This window comes from Typopeltis vanoorti, chromosome 14 (assembly GCF_054136105.1).
Source record: "Typopeltis vanoorti isolate ZY-2024b chromosome 14, IOZ_Tvanoo_1.0, whole genome shotgun sequence".
Classification (NCBI taxonomy): Eukaryota; Metazoa; Arthropoda; class Arachnida; order Uropygi; family Thelyphonidae; genus Typopeltis; species Typopeltis vanoorti.
The window spans coordinates 25788937-25810550 of NC_143562.1; the positions used below are offsets into that span (position 1 = coordinate 25788937).

Here is a 21614-nt window from a genome sequence, read left to right on the forward strand (position 1 = left end):
GGAAATGGCCTATAAAGAACTCAATGATTCTGTTTAAATCACACACTTTTGATAGTGATGTTCTTTTATATGCACAAGTGCAAGCTGAATGGCATGCATTTCTGATGTATAATTACTGTAATCAAGTGGGATCTGATTGGATATGGTAACATCAGGAAACACAACAGCACAGTCAAATGAAGTCTCAGGTCTTAAACCATCAGTATTGATGGACAAGAAATCAGAGTGGACTGATTGACTGTCTACATCAAACAACTGCAGGTAAACAGATGATGGAGTATGAGACTTCTGTAGTTGACAAAATAAAAAAAAGTTGCAGGATGGAATGCAAACCTGCATAGAGAAATGACTAATTGTGGGAGGCCCATTCAACCAGCAGCATGCCTATCATATTGAACCTTGAAATCATTTATACTCTCTGCATTTATAATGCACTTTGGCAATGCATTGCACTCACCAACAACTTTCCTTGTATATGAATCTCTTCACACTCTTCTTCACCACATCTTTATACAACTTCCAGGGATGGTCTCTAGTTCTTCCCATCTTGCTATGCACTTTTTTAATAATTCCTTCTGTATTTATCTAGTAAAATCCCTTAACCAACTTTGAGTTCTCTATCATATCTACTCTTTTCCTTCTCTCCACCAAACTCTGTAATCTACATTCCCTCAACAGCTCTGCTTAACCAACACTCCAGAGTCCCAATATCACTTTGGTCATTTGTCTTTGAATCTGTTACCACATCACAATGAAAACTAAATGACCAAATCTGAGCATAACAGCCCATGTGTGGTCTGACCAATACCTTATACAGAGGCACCACCACCTCCTTATCCCTACATGACAGTGTACTTATTACACAATGTGAACTTGTACTTATTACATGTATTACAATGTGCAGGCTTTTCATTGCTTGCAATGTGTCCTCTGAACTGTAGTGCAGACTTTAGTATCCACTTTAGTATTTGAGATCCCGAATCTCATCCACTTCCTGAAGCACAGCTTCACCAATACAGTACATAGCCTTATATCTCAGCATCCCAAACCGTAACACCTTGCATTTATTAATATTAAAGTTATAACTCCACTCATCTGTCCAAGCTAACAGTCCATTCAGATCTTCCTGTAGAGAATTAATATCAGAAACACTCCTGATAATTCTACCTAACTTTGCATCATCAGCAAACATATGAAAATCCCCAGTCAATCCACATAAAATATCATTAACAAATAAGTTAAACAGTAGGGGGACCCAAGAACAGAAACTTGAGACATACCACTGGTCAACTTCCCTTTCTGAGACACTGCTCCATTATACACAACTTCCTATTATCATTCATAAAGCCAAAAAATATTAGTGATGGTGTTGATGGACAGTAGATGGTATTGTACGTATATGATGATGATGGTAGTAGTAGTTCTGTGTAATTGGTAGATTAAATAGTGCTTTCTCTTTATGAGTACTTGGACTCTGTGGAGGTGTTACATAAAAATGATAATAATACACCAATCTGTCATGGGGTAATTTATTAAATGCCTTTGAAAGTCACTGTATATGAATCTCCCTTATCCAACACATTTGTCACCTTATCATAAAATGTAAGTAGATTGCTAAAACAGGGACCTGCCTTTCACAGACCCATGCTGACCATCATAGAGAATCTTATATCCATTAACTCTTTCTTTTAAGGTTACATGGTGATCAGCATTCATATTTACGAATTTAGGGACACAAAACACACATGATGAAATGATTATTTTACTTATTATTAATAAAATAACACTTGATACCCCATATATTGAGGTCATCATTAGAAAAAGACGTGTATAAGAAGACAAGCTAAATGCTCTTGCTCTTACAATGGTAAATAATACGCTGTTAATTGATCTTTTACTTAGCCTGACTCTAGTGGTAAAGAAAAAAAAAAGAAAAACACAATAAACCCTGCTAAAGTCCTCCGGTACTAAGCTTTTCTTCAGGACTTGTACAGTTCAGGTTGTGATACTAAGATTTTCTTCTGGACCTGTACTGTTCAGGTTGCTATTTAATATTGAAAAATCTTCACCAAGTCTTCTTGTATTGAGATTTTTCTTTGGCTTGTTCTAGTTGTTATAATGGTTGCAAATGGGTCCTCCACATTCTTGGAATGGTTAGACCATCATTTTTGTTCAGATTAGGATTTTGTTTGAGCATTTCACATGCTTCTTTAAATTTCCTCTCAAACCAGGTTTTGGTGCGGTGTAGGGACTTGGTACCTTTCCAATCAATTCTGTGGCATGTCTGGAGTGCATGGTCTGAAAGGCTGGTTTTTCCAAAATAGAGGTATTTAATGTGTCATTTGTGTTCGTTCTTCCTAATTGGGATGACTGTCGAATCCTTTAACAATCGAACGTAGTGGCATGTTTATTTGTGTATTTTTGGCAGGCCGTAAATTCTGGGTGCACGGGCATAATGAGGTATTAGTTTTTTGGTCGTTTCTTCTGGCCATGTGTTAACGGATTTAATTAATTCAGTTGTTTTCTTTTTGATGTGTTTTGTGGGGTTGTAGTTTATCATTTGGTAGGTGTTGTGGTCGGATACCAAATGGTTTATTTTTTCAATGTTGGTAGTCCGATTTAAAACAAAAGTAGCATTCCCTTTATCTGTATTTGTGATTATAATGTCCTTGTTGTTTTTTTAGGGATTTGACAACCAGTTTTTCTGTTTTGTTTAAGCTGCTGCTTAGTTTTTTGTTTGTGTTTAGTATGTACAATGTTTTCATACGTATTTTGTTAGATTGGCCAGGAGGGATCTTAGACCTCTCTCGATTTGATAAATGATATCCAATTTGTTTACTGACCTTGGCACTATGCGTAGTTTAGGCCTTTTTCCAGTAGCAAGAGTTCACCTTGGGTGAGGTTGTAGCTTGATTTGATAATAACCAGGCCGTGGTACAATGGTGCTGGTTGCTCCTCACTTCGGTTGTTGGTGATTGGCTGCTCCTTTGATGTTGGTTTGTGATTGGCTGTCCTTTGGTTATGGCGTCCTGATTATCTTGAGCTTTCTTGCTTGGAACTTCTTTATTAATTTTTCCTGGTTTTTGAGTAATAGGTGCTTGGCAGTGTCGTCTGTGATCTTGTCTAAAATATCCCAAATTTCAGAATTAACATAGCTGGATAGCTCTAATCTGAGTTGTAAAACTTTGGCTTGGGCAGATGCTAAGTTTTTTAATGATTCATGGATTTGTTCCCTTAACAACACTTTTTCCAACCAGGCATAAATATTATTATTATTACTATTATTCAGGCCTCCAAGGAGTCAAAAGACTCATCGAGGGAGGTCCTTCCTAAGACATAAAATCTGTCAAGACTCATCGAGGGGAGGTCCCCCCCCCCTGAGAAACACAAAGTCTATCATACCACTCTTTAAACTCACTGACCGTTCTCGCTCCCACCACTCCATCAGGCAATGCATTCCACGGCTCAACCACCCTCCACACAAAGAAACCACTCCTTACCCTCTTGCTCACAGTTTCCTTTCGTAACTTCCAGGGATGGCCTCTTGTCATCACTCCTTCCCACTGATCAACCAAACGAAAGAACTCCCCGTCAAACCTGTAACCACCTCTCAACAGTTTAAAAGTCTCAATCATATCACCTCTCCTTCTGCTATCCACCAAACTCTGCAGTCCACATTCTCTCAGCCAATCCTCATAACTATCCTTGTACAGTCCTGAAACCATCTTTGTCATCCGTCTTTGTATCCTTTCCACAGTTAATTTATCCCCTTCAAATCCTGGGGACTAAATCTGAGAACAATAGTCCAAGTGTGGTCTGATCAGAGACTTATTTAACGGAATGATAACCCTCTTATCTCTGCAGGTCAGTGTCCTTCTCATAATAGCAGCAATCCTCTGTGTTACCTTCACCACCTTTGCAATATGTCCCCTAAACTTCAGGTTTCTATCAATCATCAACCCCAGATCTCTTGTCTCCCCTACTTCCTCCAGTATAACTCCTCCCATAGAGTATGCAGCATCCCATCGATGTTTCCCAAACCTCAAGACCTTACATTTTGCTGCATTAAACCGACACCCCCATTCATTTGCCCATCTATCTAGCTTATTTAAATCCTCTTGCAGGGCTACCACATCTGCACTATTACTAATAATCCTTCCCAGCTTCGCATCATCCACAAACAACTGAATATCCCCCTGCAATCCACTGGCTATGTCATTGATATAAAGGTTAAACAATATAGGTCCTAGTACTGAGCCCTGTGGGACCCCACTTGTAACCCTCTGCCTCCTGGAAACTGCTCCACCATACACAACTCTCTGATACCTATCAGACAGCCAATCCTGAATCCAGTTGACCAATCTGACATCCAGACCCATGTGCTGCAACTTAAACATCAGCTTATCATGTGGCACCCTGTCAAATGCCTTCGCCAAGTCTAAGAAAATTGCAGTATATGCCTTTCCCTCATCTAATGTTCTTGTAACTTTATTATAAAAGGCTAGCATATTGCTAAAACAAGAGCGTCCTTTCACAAATCCATGTTGATTCTCACAGATAACATTACCCTCATCTGCCCAATGCTGTACACGGTCCCTCACTACTTTCTCTAAGATCTTACTAACTACTGATGACACACAGACTGGCCTATAATTAGACACTTCCAGTCTGTTACCACCCTTATGCAATGGCACTATCTTACCTTCCTTCCATTCCCTGGGCACCTTTGCCAAAGTCAGACTTTCATTGAAAAGCCACGTTAAAGGTACTGTCAATTCCCTAGCACATTCTCTCAAAACTCGTGGCGAAATACCATCCAGTCCCACAGCTTTACTGACATCCAGAGTACTCAGTATCTGAAACACACTCTCCTCCTGTACCTCCAGACCTCGTACCAGTCCTATCCCTCTAGCATTAAAACTGACTCCTCTAGGATGAAATACTCCAATAAAGTGTTCATTGAACAATTTCACTATGTCCTCTGCATCAGTCACTCTATTCCCATTTTTATCCCACAATATCATTCTTCCACAGTCATTTCTCCTCCTACTGGCCACATAGCTAAAAAATTCCCTAGGATTTTCTTTGGATCTTAGGGCCAATCTCCTCTTATATTCCAGTTTCGCTTTCCTTACCACACTAGTCACTCTTCTGGCCTTTTTCGCATGCAATTCCTGTTTAATATTGTTTGTCATCCACTTTACTCCAAATTGTGTCCTCTAATTCACTCGTGGTATACAATTTACCATTGCTGCTAACAAATATTCTTTCACAATTTCCCACGCACTAATTATATCCCAGCCTTCCAATTCCTCCCTCCATGAAACATCCCGAAGTTGACGTCTAAGACTATTATAATCACCTGCCTTATAATTCCACATAAGTTCCCATCTCTTTGATACTCCTGCATGTCTATTCATTTTCCAAGTCAACACCATATGGTCACTCTCTCCAACTGGTGGGAGAGACGTCAACTCAGTTATTATCAACTCTTCTGATGCTATAACCAAATCCAAAATTTTTGAACCTCTTTTTCCCTCTGTTACATGTTGCCTAAGACATTTGTCCCTCAAGAATTCTAGAAATTCCATTCCCCTATTGCTACATGCATCTTCCTCTCTCCAATTTATACTACTGAAGTTAAAATCTCCCATAATAATCATTCTTCTTGCACTTGCCAAACTTAGCTGTCTAAACATCTCCTGGTCCCCATCCTCTGTGCTCCTGGGTCTGTAGCAACACCACACTAAATATCCTGTCTTGCCTACCTCTACCTCACACCATACGCTCTCAAAATCATTTGTCTCACTTCCTTCCAAATTCTCCACTCTTAGAGGACATAGGTCATCACTTATCATAAGCAGCACCCCATCACCACGCTTTCCCCTCCTATCCTGACGAAAAATGCTATACCCAGCGACTTCTATTCCTGTTGTTATATCCCCTTCTGTCAACCATCTCAGTGATCGCAATAATTTTTGGCCAGGCTGATGCTATCTGCGCCACCAATTCCTCTCCCTTATTCCGGATACTCCTGGCATTAGTATACAGCATATAAATGCCATTGTTTCTATACTCAGCATTATCCCTTCTAGACTCCACTGGGCTCAGTGTTACCTGACATTGTCTCCCTTCTCCCAAGTATCCATTCCCACAAGAGGCCACCCCTGCTATCATCCTCCCTGGGACACACTGACTCGTTCAGAACAGCAATCTCTCCAGATGCCTACATCCTTCCTCATTCAAATGTAAATGGTCTCTCGCATACAACTCCTCTCTTTCCTCAAACGCACTCCAAGCATCCACATATACCAGTCCTCTCTTGTCACACATTCTCGCTATTATGCCATTCAATATCACCGCTCTTCTGCTCAGCTCATCATTATCATACCTAGGCAACACGCACACTATTTTTCCTCTCTCTGTCTTCTTCCGTACAGTCTCAAGCAAAATTCTCATATCTCTCGCTGCCCGACTAACATTACCACTCAAGTCATTCGTTCCTACCATCACAATCATCTCATCCACCCTTTCACCTCTCTTAATTGCCATTGCCACCCTTTCTATTGTTCCTCCTGGCAAACACTCCTCACGCATCCTATCTTGAACACCACGGATCATTGAGTCGCCATACATTATACCTCTTACCATTCCCTCGCTCCTATTGTTTCCATTCTCTCCTCTTCTTTCATTCCCATACCTCTCTCTTCTACTGTTTCCATTCTCTCCTCTTCTAGCACTCCCATACATCTCTCTCATTCCCTCTCTCTTACTGTTTCCATTTTCTCCACTTCTAGCACTTCCATATCCCTCTCTCATTCTGTCTCTCCTACTACTGTTTCCATCCGCTCGTCTTCTAGCATTCCCATACCTCTCTCTCATTCCATCTCTCCTACCGTTTCCATTCTCTCCTCTTCTAGCACTTCCATATCTCTCTCTCATTCCGTCTCTCCTACTGTTTCCATCCTCTCATCTGCTAGCATTCCCATACCTCTCTCTCATTTCCTCTCTTCTACTGTTTCCATTCTCTCCTCTTCTAGCACCCCCATACCTCTCACTCATACTCCCTAAATTCTCTCTCTCTCCTACTCTGATTCGCCTTGCATTTATCTCTTCCATTCTCCTAATCTTATCTTTCATACTTCTGCTCTCATTCACAAGACATTCCACCTCCTCTTTCAACTCATCTCCCTCTGCAGGTCAGTCACTCTTAATCTAAATTCACTCTCCCAAACAAAACCATCTCCTAAACTTCCACAGTCATTCACACCTTCCACACTATGAACTATTATTTTCTCATTCTCTCCTATCATACTACTTGTCTTCCTACATTCATTCCCCGTTCCTGGAGCAACAAAGTCGGATATCGATATATCTAATGTACTTATTTCCTCCAACTGCCTGCATTTTGCGCACATACGCTCTCCACTCTCTTTAATAAGCCACATATGTAATTCCCAAGACGCATACATGCCGCAAGTACTGCATGCCACAAAGTCCCTTATGATATTGCTAATAATTGAGTTCTTAAATGGCGGAGGACTTGGCGTTACGCCACTTGCGACTGCTGCTGAATCCACCATCCTTACTGCCGAGTAGCGTAATCTTTAATAATTATTCAATTAATAAATAAGAGGAAAAAAAAGTACAAAGATCAGAACATTTAAGTACTAATATGGAGTGTTTTAGCTGATATAAACTTCTTTTTTAGCTTAATGCAGTTGGGGATTTAGTTGCGGTCTCTACATCATTTTCAGAAAGGCTAGTCGATTAATTAGCAAGGAAACACATATCCTTAACTTACTAGAGGCTGCACTGCTTGTGGGTCAAATCTCCATGATCAGCATTCATATTTACGAATTTAGGGACACAAAACACATGTTGAAATGATTATTTTACTTATTATTAATAAAATAACACTTGACGTTTCGATCCCTGTATTGAGGTCATCATCAGAAAAATGCATGTGGTGTATAAGAAGACAAGCCACATGCTCTTGCTCTCTACAAAGGTAAATAATATGCTGTTAATTGATCTTTTACTTAGCCTGACCTCTAGTGGTAAAAAAACAAAACAACAATAAACCCTGCTACTTAAAAAACTTAGCATTTGCCAAAGCCAAACTTTTACAACTCAAATTAGAGCTATCCAGCTATGCTAATTCTGAAATTTGGAATATTTTAGACAAGATCACAGATGACATGGCCAAATACCTATTACTCAAAAACAAGGAAAAATTAATAAAGAAGTTCCAAGCACTAAAACAACAAGAAAGCACAAGACAATCAGGATGCCATAACCAAAGGAGCAGCCAATCACCAACAACCGAAGTGAGGAACAAGCAACCACCATCGGACCACGGCCTGGTTATTAACAAATCAAGCTACAACCTAATCCAAGGTAAACTCTCACTACTGGAAAAAGACCTCAACTACGCCATAGCACCAAGGTCAGTAAATAAACTGGATATAATTTATCAAATCAAGAGAGGTCTAAGATGCCTCCCCGCCAATCTAGCTGACAAAATACATATGGAAACATCATGCATACTAAACGCAAACAAAAAACTAAGCAGCAGCTTAACCAAAACAGAAAAACTGTCTGTCAAATCCCTAAAAAACAACTATAATCACAAAAGCAGATAAAGGGAATGCTACTATTGTTTTAGATGGACAACCTACACAGAAAAAATAAACCATTTGGTATCCAACCACAACACCTACCAAATAAACTACAACCCCACAAAACGCATCAAAAAAGAAAACAACTGAATTAATTAAATCCGTTAACACATGGCCAGAAGAAACTACCAAAAAACTAATACCTCATTATGCCCGTGCATCCAATATTTACTGCCTGCCAAAAATACACAAAACAAACATGCCACTACGTCTGATTGCTGAAGGAATCGACAACCCAAATTAAAACTTAGCAAAAAAAATTAGCAGCCACACTCAAATAATTAGTAGGTCATTCCCCTTCCTACATAAAAAATATACACCAATTCATAAGCAAAATTAAAAACAGTACACTCAACGATCAAGATTTATTAGTCAGCTTTGACATAACTGCCCTTTTCACCAATGTCCCGATCAACGATACTATTGTGCTCCTACAGAACATATTTCCACATGACATTACAGCCCTCTTTGCCCACGTACTCCGCTCTGGATATTTCATGTGGCAAAACAATTTTTACCTTCAAAAAGAAGTTACAACCATGATCTCACCACTTTCCCCCCAATAGCTAACTTTTATATGGAAGACTTTGAGCAACGAGCTCTAGAGTCAGCGTGCCTAAAGCCTAAAATTTGGCTCAGATAGTTGATGATATTTTTGCCATTTGGCCCCATGGCCGCAAAGCACTAAATACATTCCATTGAAATAGAAAAAAACAACGCTCTTCCTTTCCTAGACACACTTGTCACACGTCTTCCCTCAGACTGTCTCTGCTTCTCAGTCTACCGCAAACCCACACACTCAGGCCAGTACATACACAAAAATTCCTACCACCATCCAACACAAAAACTAGGTGTCATAAGCACCCTTAAACACAGAGCTCAAACTATTTGTTCAAATGAGCAAGCTCTAAACTAGGGATATGAGATCACCAGCCAGACATTTATAAAAAATGGTTACAGTAAAAAAAAAACTATTCACAAGATCCTCCAGAGAGACACCACCAAAAACAAAAAAGATTTCAAGAATTGCCATTGCCATTCCTTATGTTAGGGGAATTTCAGAAAAAATAGAACACTACACAAATACAACATCAAAACCACCTTTAAACCTCCGACAAAATTAAGACACCTACCCAGTTCTTCCAAAGATTCTCTTCCACACCTAGCCCACCCATGGGTTTACAAAATACAATGTACATGTAACTTACCATAGATAGGGAAACAGGGCAAACCATCCCAATTAGAAAGGACAGTTCACCCTGTAGGACCACAAATGACACATTAAATACCTCCATTTCGGAAAAACCGGCCTTTTAGACCACGCACTCCAGACATGCCACAGAATTGATTGGAAAGGTACCGAGTCCCTACACCGCACCAAAACCTGGTTCGAGAGGAAATTTAAAGAAGCATGTGAAATGCTCAAACACAATCCTAATCTGAACAAAAATGACGGTCTAACCATTTCAAGAATGTGGAGGACCCATTTACAACCGTTATAACAACCAGAACAAGCTAAAGAAAAATCTCAATACAAGAAGAGTTGGTGAAGATTTTTTCTTTCTTTCTTTTTTTTTTTTCAACATTCAATAGCAACCTGAACTGTACAAGTCCTGAATAAAAGCTTAGTACAGGAGGACTTTAGCAGGGTTTATTATTTTTTTCTTTTTAACCACTACAGGTCAGGCTAAATAAAAGATCAATTAACAGCGTATTATTTACCTTTGTAGAGAGCAAGAGAATGTAGCTTGTCTTCTTATACACATGTATTTTTTTGATGATGACCTCAATACAGGGGTTGAAACATCATGTTATTTTATTAATAATAAGTAAAATAATCATTTCAACACGTGTTTTGTGTCCCTAAATTCGTAAATATGAATTATAGCCATTAACAAAACACTTTGGATTAGAGATCATTGTAGAAAGTTTTTCTCTTGTTACAAAGTAAATGATAATAAATGAGGAATTATATTCTTGTTTTAATCTGTTATCCAAGCATAAACAAACAAAAGCTTGCACTTGAAGTATCTTCATGACCAGTCAACTTGTATATGGAGGCAGATGACTTCATATTAAATTGCTGCAGTATCCCATGCACTTTCTTTCAGATGTACATACTGCCATGCATTATGGAAAAGATCATTATTTATGCTGGTTTTGAGCATTACTGAAGTCCCATCAGTGTCATGGCAATATAGACAGGAAGATACTATGTAAGATTAACAGATTCTGGAAACAGTAATGCATGTAGGAGATAGTCAGCACAGGAATGGAAGGGCCTTGGATGGCGAATAGTTAAGGCTGGGAAGATATATGAGGTAAGGATTACAAAGGTCAGTGGGTAGGAACAAGTGTGGAGAAGTGCAGGCAAGGGGAAACATGGATAGGATGGGTTATAGACCAAGAAAGGAACTACTGTTACACCTGATATCTTGAGAATATAGTATTCTCAGTTATCATGGTGTAACATGAAAAATAAATAACATAAATAAAAACCCCTGCAAAAAAAAAAGGATAATTTAGTTAATGTAATATTCTTGCATCCAGTATAAATTGAGTAAAATGTAAAGGTCTATTGCTTAGTTAAGATAACAAAAGAAAAGAATGTATTAAGATGTATTATGACTAAACAAGGAATTTGTATTAAATAAGTAGCTAACTAAGAATTAATATAGTAATGCGATTAAGAATGAAAGAGTTAAGTGCATAAGTATAAAAGGATGAGTCATGAAATACGCTATGTAAGAGGCTACGGATTAAGCTTTAAGTAGAATTCTGAGAAAAGGTTTGAACGGGGGTTAAGATAGAGGCTAACAAGAGAAATAACAGAATATCGCTTAGGGCCTATGCCCGGATGGGAACTTCGTTACGAGTTGCCGATCAAAATGACGTATGGCGGCCAGAATGCCACCCAATTGGTAGACAGACGGAAAACAAGTAGGAGGTGGGAAAAAGAAGTAAGAAAGGGCGCCATTAGGGGAGCAGCTATAAAAGGGTTGGTAACCCCCCCCTTAGGGGCTCTTTTTTCTTTTGACTTTGGATTTTCGAGGAGTAGGCTCTTTTGGGTCTTGGGGGAGACGTTTAGGTGGTCAAGGAGGCTTGAGGCCTTTTTGCGAGAAGAGAAGAAACGTTTGGATAGTCGCGGTGGTTTTAGTTTGGTTTTCTAGTGGATTTCACGGTGTTCCTGAGTGGAGAGATATGGCATATATCCTCATGCCACAACAAGGAATCGAAGGTGAACGGGAAAGATATTCCCGTATTCCTATGTAGAAAGCGAAATATACCAGAGAGTCATAGGAAGCTGTGAAAATATCGATGTCCTCGTTTCGGATAGTACAGCCGACGGTGCAGATGTTCATATAGCCCAGAATTGTAAGAACTTATGCAAGCAAGTTCGTTCAGTAGAAGGTGAAAGCCCGTAAATGAAGCTAAAGAAAGGTATTGTGAATTTTGTCTTATGTTAACTAGAAGTTGTATGTGATAGATACCATTGTCATATTACGGAACTGTTAAAGTGATTAGGGAGAAATTATAATAGGACTTTAGAGTTTGATAGAGAGTGTTAAAAGTAAGCTGGCTAGAGTTGATAATTTGTGAATAATTAATTATCCTAAGAATCTTGAGTGTCTACTATATTGTAAAAGGAAAGTTAATGACATAGTTGTGTGTTAATGAATATTGAGTTTGATTAGTGTAAATTGAGTAACCAAGTAGCCTGAGGAATTTGAATGCCTAGTGTGATGTGTAGAGAATCGGAATTGTCATAAATATGTGCTAGAGTAGTTAATGTATGTGTTAGTGTACTTGGAGCTGAATAATCTATTAATGTGTGATGATCTGAAACTTTTATGTTAGGTGAATTCATGTTTTGTATAAAAATTTTGTGGCGGCATGATCATAGTGTTAAATTGTGAATGAAGCTATGTTATGTAATTTATTATTTTTCATTCACATTTAACATTGCTTATTAAATATTAATCATGACTTATATAAAATTATTTATTATTCATTAATTGAGAATTGCTAATTAAATATTTATTTAAAACCTGACCTATTATTAATTTATAGAATAATAAAATGTATAGAATTTTGTGTAACCAAATATATATGGTGTAACGTAAAGTGTTATTTTATATTTAACTGTATACGCAATCAAAAAGTTGATGAAGTAGCTTAAATATTTTGTTGTTCTTATTTGTGAAATATTCAATGTTATGTAATCACTGTAGTAGTAGTAAAAGAGCATACATTACATTAGCGAAATGTTTACGCTTAGTCTGTTGTCATGGAGACGCACGCGTAAACAACCACGAGTGAAGAGAGCGTGGCGTTCGAAAGTAAGGTGGGAGTGAAGGTCATAGATAGAGCAGAGAGAGTAGGAAGGTCAGAGATAAGACAGGGAAGGGAGAAGAATTATTATTAAGCGAGTGAGGAGAGAGTTTTGCGGAACCAAGATTATAAAATCCTCAGGGCAGAAATTTATGAGTATAGTGTTCGGAAGTGAACCAATAAGTAGTGAATCATAAAGTTTAATGTTATATGCGAAATCGGCTGTCGTTATGAAGAAAGGTTAATGTCGTAATCAGATAAAAAGGAAACTGGACAGTCAATGCGAAAATTCTGATTAGTTCCAGTTAATCTGAATTACGATTTTAATTCTATGTTGCCCTAGGAAAGAGTTATATTGATTACTTGGAGAAAAGTGAACAAGAGAAGATAACAGTACTTAATCACTGATGTTTCGATTAGTGAAGTGCGACTAATAGTAGCACAGTTAAAACTGTGGAGATTTTTATTGTGTGTGTTCCGCTAACGTTAATTAAGTTAATTCATAAGTGCTCTCCCAATAATTTGATGTATTGAAGAATTTGTCCGGTAAGAGTAGTTGTATAAGTTTGTCTATTTTAGCATTGATTGTGATATACTTCCGATGTTCAAGGACCGGAATATATTTACTTGGAATATTGCTTACGTGGTTTATTGCCTGCTGTGAATATAAACATTGAGCTGATAGATTTGTGAAGACTGATTAAATGTGATGTTGTTATATTAACTTGAAATAAGAAGAATTGTGTTATTTAGACTGTGAATTGTATTTGAAAGTTAGAACGTTGAATTGGCATGAGTGACCTAAGAAGATATATTAAGTTATTTGTATAGTTCCATTTAAAATAGAATTCTTGTATTTGTTAACCATATCATATATTAAATGTTTTATTTTGTTGATCTAAATATTGTGTTTGCCTGAATTCCTCATTATTGCACCGTTCATAAATATTCGAATCTTGCGGGAATCCTAAGTAAAAATGATAATAAATAATTCGGCCTAATGAGAAGACTGCTAACCTGATTAAGAATTGATCCTACTATTTATATAGACTAATCTAAGAATAGGGTGGCGCAGTATAAATATAAATTTCCCTACTTTTGGATCGGTGATCACTTCGTAATTAGTTATTTTATTCATAAAAGTGACTTAAGACTAGATGGTGAATTAGAACACGACAGAAAAGAGTCGTCACGACAATAGTAACCTTTGTCGAATCATAGCCCAACTACTTGTATTAAGCTAATTTTAGTGTGTAAGTAATTTAGTTGTGTATTTTGATATGTACCATGTTTAGAGAAATAATAAACCTTTTGTTTAATGATAAAAGAAGTTGTCTGATATTGCTAGTCCAATGCACCGCTTAGAAACATTCGAGCCTAACCAAGCGGGGAATTAATGTTAAGAAACGGGAAGTTTAAGGAATAAATGTTGAGTAATAAGAAGTAGTGTCATGACTGCAATAGTTGCACTTTCAGTTATTTGAGTTCCTTTCTCTGTTTATGTACAAGATATCTTAAACTAAATATCCCAAAGGGCGCAGTTAAAATACAAATACTAGGGATACTACGGAGAACAATAGCTCAGATATTAGTGGAAATTTTGGTGGTGTTTTAAAATTAGAAGTTAGAAGAATATAGACGAAGGCAGTTTGTAAGACAAACAAACAAAGATCGTAAGATAGGGACATAACACTACTATGCTTTTTTATGAATGCCAGGAGTATCAGATAGAAGAAAGAGTAAATCGTTTCATTCAAAAATTGTTAGAATAAGTGAACCATCGTTGGATGAGGATGACTTCTGACCAAAATAGAAATGCAAGGGGTTTTAAGAGGGAAATAGCAGTAGTAGTTCTAAATCCGTGCAGATAAGTATAGCGGAATGTTACTATAGGCCAAGGAATGTGGTGGGTGAAAACAAAGAAATGTATAGTCAAATTGAATTAATGTACAAGAGAAGAGGAATCATTGAATGATTTTAATAATGGTAATATTGATTGGAATAAAGAGATAGCATCTTGGAATAAGGAGAATGAAATTCTTGAGGAATAACTTTCTTAGGCAATATGTAATAGAGGGCACTTGAGAGTCTTAGATCTGATCATATAATCAGAGATTGTGATTGTGAATGGAGTAGCTAAATTAAATTAATGATGCCAAGAAATTATATGGAATTCAAATTCACAGCCTGCTGGATGGAGTGGATATACTAACCATTCAGCCAACACCTGGCCAGTAAATTTTTAAACACTAAAAAACTGAAGAGAGCAATAGTTTTCTTCAGTTTTGCATCATCAAAGCTGGGGAAGACAATGGACCTCCTGAAATAAAATTTTGGACTCCATGGAGATGTTTATATACTACTACCAATAATCTACTATCACCAAATTTTGTATGCTTTCCATTTTTAGTATGAAAATCTATTTTATGTAATTTTTTGATTAACCATGAGATCTCTTTACTGCAAATATATTTTTTCTTTGTCAAGTTTCTTTTTCAGTTAATAAAGAATATCATAAAAAAGTTATTTACTGTATTATTGTGATATTTCCTACTGTTTACAAATTATTTTCAACTAAAGACTTTTTTTCATAATTTTTCAAACTTAATTTATATTTACTTTATGGAATTTAATAGATCAAGTGAGAAAATAAAATTAATTCTTCAAGACCAGACTGAAAAAGTTAGTTTTTCTGTTTTTTAAGATGTAAGGGAAACTAATTGATCTAGGGACTTAAAAAATAATTCATAAACTTGGATATTAGTAAGTTTATCTATGAAATAAGGTAAAAGTTTCTGAAATAATAATAAAGTACACAATCAGAACATACCTGGCATTTGTGGATCATATATAACAAATTCTGGACGCAATTTACTGGCACGTTTTCCTTTCAGAAGAGGAACCAAACCCCCAAGGTATTCCAAAAACAAAGTGTATGTAGCATTACCTGTCACAATATCATCATCATGCCTAATCATTGTACAGTGAAGGCGAATATTATTTGGAGGAGGAGTGGAAACAAAATCCCTTAGGTGATGATGATCAGGAAGATAACACTGTTAAATTTAATTCAATAATTATTAAAAAAAAAATAATGCACAGTGGAAATTCTGCACTATAATTCAAAGCTTTGAACAGGTTATAGAAATATTACAGAAATTAAAACAAAAAAAAAAGCATACAAATGATCTAAAGACACAATAAATATGTTTAAATGAGTGAACTGCATCACTCCTTAAAGTTCCTATTCATTCGCAATTCAATAATTTCACATTTTAACTATACACTTAATGTTCTGATACAATAACATATAGCTTCTAACAATAATTATGATTGCCTAAGAGTGAGTCTGATGTAGTTCCTATTTTAAGCTACTAATATTCAGTTAGCAAAGCTCAGTGGAAACGGAGCTGCTCTAACATTATTATTATTGCCAGCCTGGTTGGCTGAGTGGTTAGCATATCCGCTGTCCAGCCAAAAGGCTAAGGGTTCGAATCCCGCTGTGGGCATAGATGTTTGTGATTATCTGTAAAAGTGGTGGTGGGCAGGAGATGGTGTTAGTGTATATGATGTGGTTTGCTGTAGTTGGATTGAGTGGTGGAGATGGAGAGCTGTAGAGGAGGTGCTCTCCCTCAATGAGTCTGTGGACTCCTTGGAGGTGTCATATAATAATAATAATAATTATTATTATTACTATTATGAGAGATCTCCAGGGTATCAGGGACTCATCGAGGGATGCCACATAATACCTGCACCAGCTGTCATAATCGCTTCAAAATTATGAATTAACACATTAATATTTTTAAATATAAATTGACATGAAAACATACTTGCTTGAAAGAAAAAAGACAGTAGTTTTTGTAGAATCTTCAAGATTAATTACCTGAAAGATTTTTAGTACACAACTTACGACAGACCAACAACAATATAAGAATGAATATAATGGTGAAAGTGAAGAACCAGGAAATGTATGATGGGGATAACATTCTATAAATTAGAAACACAGAATAACAAAATAATATGTAATCCAAAAATTATTTAATTCTAAAAATAATATGAATAAAAAATATGCTAGAGGAGTGTTTGCCTGGAGGAATGATAGAAAGTGTGGCTATGGCAATTAAGCGGGATGAAAGGGTGGATGAGATGATTGTGATGGTGGGCACGAATGACTTGAGAGGCAGTGTAAATTGGGCGGCAGGAGGTCTGAGATTCATGCTTGGGATTGTACAAAAGAAAACAGGAGAGGAAAGATAGTGTGTGTGTGTTACCCAGGTATGATAATGATGAGCTGGCCAGAATGTGACAGAAGAGAGGATTAGAATATATGGATGCATGGAGGGCATTTAACACGTTCGCTGCCATGCTACTTCGGCATAGTCTGTTCCCATACGCTGAGCAATTTCACTTCTTCAAGGCCAGTACGGTAATCTCGTTGCCGGTGATAAGCATCATACGAGTATACTTGTAGTTGGCTTGTGCAGAGCATATACCATCTATGAAAATACACAGTTTTGATGCCAGCTCCACAAGCAAAGCATTTTCACTTCTTCAAGGTCAGTACAGTAATCTCGTTGCCAGCAGTAAGCATCATACGAGTATACTCGTAGCCAGTTTACCAACTACAAGTATACTCATAGTTGGCAGTGAACATGTAAAGGACAGAAAGTAACTGTATGTGAGAGACCACTTACATTTGAATGAGGAAGGACATAGGCATCTGGAGAGATTGCGGTTGAGGAACAAGTTGGTGTGTAAATGCAGGGAAGCTAGAGTTCAAAGGGTGGATGGTAGCAGGGGTGGTCTCTTGTGGGAATGGGTGCTTGGGGGAAGGAGGATGACATCAGTTAATACTGAGTCATCTAGTGGAGTCTGGAGGGGATAACGATAGGTATAGAAGCTGTGACATTTTTATGCTTTATGCTAATGCCAGGAGTATCCTGAATAAAGGAGATGAATTGGTGGAACTAATAGCACCAGCCTGGCCAAACATAATTGGGATCTCTGAGACATGGTTGACAGAAGAGGATATCATAACAGGAATAGTAGCAGCAGGGTACAGCATTTTTTGGCAGGATAGGAAGGGAAAATGCGTTGGTCGAGCACTGCTCATGATAATTGATGACTTACATCCTCTAAGCGTGGAGGCTTTGGAAGGCAGTGATACTAATGATTTTGAAAGCATATGGTGTGAGGTAGAGGTGGGAAAGACAGGATATTTAGTGGGATGTTGCTACAAACCAAGGAGCAGAACCTGGGGACAAGGAGATGTTTAGGCAGTTGATCTTGGCAAGTGCAAGAAGAATGATTGTTATGGAAGATTTTAACTATAGCAATATAAGCTAGGAACAGGAAAATGCATGTAGTAATAAGGGAATGGAATTTCTGGAATTTTTGAGGGATAGACGTCTCAGGCAACATGTAATAGAGGGCTCAAGAGTTCAAGAGTTTTGGATTTGGTCAGAGAATCAGAAGAGCTGATTATAACTGAGATGGTATCTCTTCCCCCAGTTGAAGAGAGTGACCATGTGGTTTTGACGTGGAAGATGAATAGACATGCAGGAGTATCAAAGAGAAGGGAACATATGTTCAATTATAAGGCAGGTGATTATAATAGTCTTAGATATCAACTTGGGGCAGTTCCATGGATGGAAGAATTGGAAGGCGGGGATATCATTAGTGCTTGGGAAATTGTTAATGAATATTTGTTAATAGCAATAGTAAGCTGTATTCCACGAGTAAAGAAGAGGACAATATTTGGTGTAAAGTGGATGACAAACTACATCAAACAGGAACTGCAGGTGAAAAAGAGGTGGTGGAAGAGATATAAGGAGAGGGGGTGGAGAGCAGATGAAAGAAGAATATAAGACTCAGGCCAGGAGAGTGACTAGCATGGTAAGGAAGGCAAAACTGGAATATGAGAAGAGATTGGCACTGAGATCTAAAGAAAAGCTTAGGGAATTTTTTAGCTATGTGGCCAGTAGGAGGAGAAATGATTGTGGAAGAATGACATTGTTGGTTAAAAATAGGAATAGAGTGAGTAATGAGGAGGACATAGTGAAGTTATTCAATAAGCAATTTCTTGGAGTATTTCATCCTGGAGAAGTAAGTTTTAATACTAGAGGAATAGGTCAGGGTTGAGGTTTAGAGGTACAAGAAAAGAGTGTGTTCTAAATACTGAGTGCCCGGATGTCAGTAAAATTGTGGGACCGGATGGTATTTCACCATGGGTTTTGAGAGAATGTGCTAAAGAATTGACAGCTCCATTGAACTGGCTTTTCAGTACCCAAGGAATATAAGGAAGGTAAGATAGTGCTATTGCATAAGAGTGGTGGCAGAATTGATGTGTCTAACTAGAGGCCAGTTTGTGTTTCATCAGTAGTTGTTAATATCTTGGAGAAATTAGTGAAGGACCATATGCAGTGTTGGGCAGATGAGGGTAATGTTATCTGCGAGAGTCAACAAGAGCTACTGCTCTTGTCACTTTGCAAACACATTTGACAGGGAGCCATATGATAAGCTGATATTTAAGTTTAGATGGGTTTAGATGTCGTGTTGGGACCTGTATTGTTTAACCTTTATAACAATGGCATTGTCAATGGATTGCAGGATGATATTCAGTTGTTTTCAGATGATGTGAAGCTGGTAAGGGTTATTATTATTATGTGAAACTCCAAGGAGTCCTTAGACTTATCGAGAGAGGCCGTAAACATCATGTCAAGAAGTATTCAGCATTCGCACATTATCTATGATAATTTGATTTGAACTCATTCACAGTCATGGCACCCACAACAGACTCTGGCAGCTTATTCCACTCATTCACCATTCTCTTGAGTAAAAAATCTAGTTCTAACACCCTTGCTCAGTTTCCATGGATGACCCCATTAGTAACAGTGGAGATGTGGCAGCCCTGCAAGAGGATTTGAATAAACTAGACAGATGGGCAAATGAATGGGGGAAATCGGTTAATGCAGCAAAATGTAAAGTCTTGAAGTTTGGATATATTGATGGGAGGTTGCATACTCGACTGGAGGAAGTAGGGGAGACAAGAGATCTTGGGGTGATGATTTATAGAAAACTGAAATTTAGGGTACATGTTGCAAAGAGGTGGTGAAGGTAACCCAGAGGATTGCTGAGATACTGAGAAGGAAGCTGACCTGCAGAGATAAAATAGTTATCATTCAATTGAATAAGACCTGATCAGACACACTTAGACTATTGTTCTCAAATTTGGTCCCCAGGATTTGAAGGGAATAAATTAACTGTGGAAAGAGTACACAGGCAGATAACAAAGATGGTTTCAGAACTGTACAATGTTAGTGTTAGTTATGAGGATCGGCTGAGGGAATGTGCACTCTGGCAGCTTATTCCACTTTGGTTTGGTAGATAGAAGAAGTATAGATGATATGATTGAGACTTTTAAACTGTTGAGAGGTAGTTACAGGGTGGACACTGGGGAGTTCTTTCGCTTGGTGGAACAGCAGGAAGGAGTGATGACAAGGGGCCATCCCTGGAAGTAACAAAAGGAAGCCGTGAACAAGAGGGTAAAAAGTTGTTTGTTTGCATGGAGGGTGGTTTGAACTGTGGAATGCATTGCCTGATAGAGTGGTGAGAGCCAGAATGGTCAATGAGTTCAAGGAGTGGTATGATAAACTTTGTGTTTCCTAGAAAGGACCCTTCCTGAATGATGATAATAATAATAATAATCATCATCCAATTCTTGCTTTCACCTTTCTTTGGGATGAGCTGGATGTGGACATGTTTCCATGTTGTCGGGTAGATGCCAGTGGAATAGGATAGATTGAAGAGACAATACAAGAAAAGTATTAGCTCTGGTGCACAATTTTTTAACACAATAGGTGTGATACCATCAGGACCAGATGCCTTGTTTTATTTTGTTTTTTATTATTATTATTTGACACCTCCAGGGAGTCCAAAGACTCATCGAGGGAGGGCACCTGCTCTACAGCTCTGTTCTCCACCACTCAATTCACCAACTCCATCTACCACTGACCACCACCACTAGTTTTCCTACAGACAATCACAAACATCCATGGCCACTGCGGGATTCGAACCCACAGCCTTTTGGTTTTAGAGCGAATACGCTAACCACTCGACCAGCCAGGCTGCCAAAAAATGTGACACCTACAGGGAGTCCAAATACTCATTGTTTGTGTTCATATTATTCAGGATTCTTCAGATTTCTTTTTGTCGGATCCTGAATGATGATAATAATAATCATCATCCAATTCTTGGTACCATCAAGGGGTGTAGAGGATATGATAGTATTATATGAAAACTTTACATCATTACTAACTTGCTATTTACAGTTTTCCTCCAAATCAGTCTGTTAACATTATCAGATCTTATATTTCTATTGTCTAAGGCACTTTTTATCGTATCAATCCACCTATATCTTGGTCTTCCTCTACTTCTTTTACCTGCCAACCTGGCAGAGAGCACTTGTTTTGCTAATCTTTCCTCACCCATTCTGTTTAAGTGACCATACCACCTGAGATTAGCTCTACTAACACATTCCTGGATGCCGACAATGTCAAGTGCTTTCCTAATATCCTCGTTTTTAATATGATATTGCCATTG

General features: G+C 37.9%; 1 protein-coding gene across 1 annotated transcript in view; it reads right to left on the bottom strand.

Moving 5' to 3' along the window:
• LOC150099318 (tubby-related protein 4-like) overlaps positions 1 to 21614 on the bottom strand; it is a 215813-nt gene that overhangs the window by 28346 nt on the left and 165853 nt on the right. Inside the window, exon 9 of the mRNA XM_090404314.1 lies at positions 15844 to 16069. Coding sequence (XP_090260440.1) covers positions 15844 to 16069 — 226 coding nt within the window. The remainder of the gene's footprint in view (positions 1 to 15843; positions 16070 to 21614) is intronic.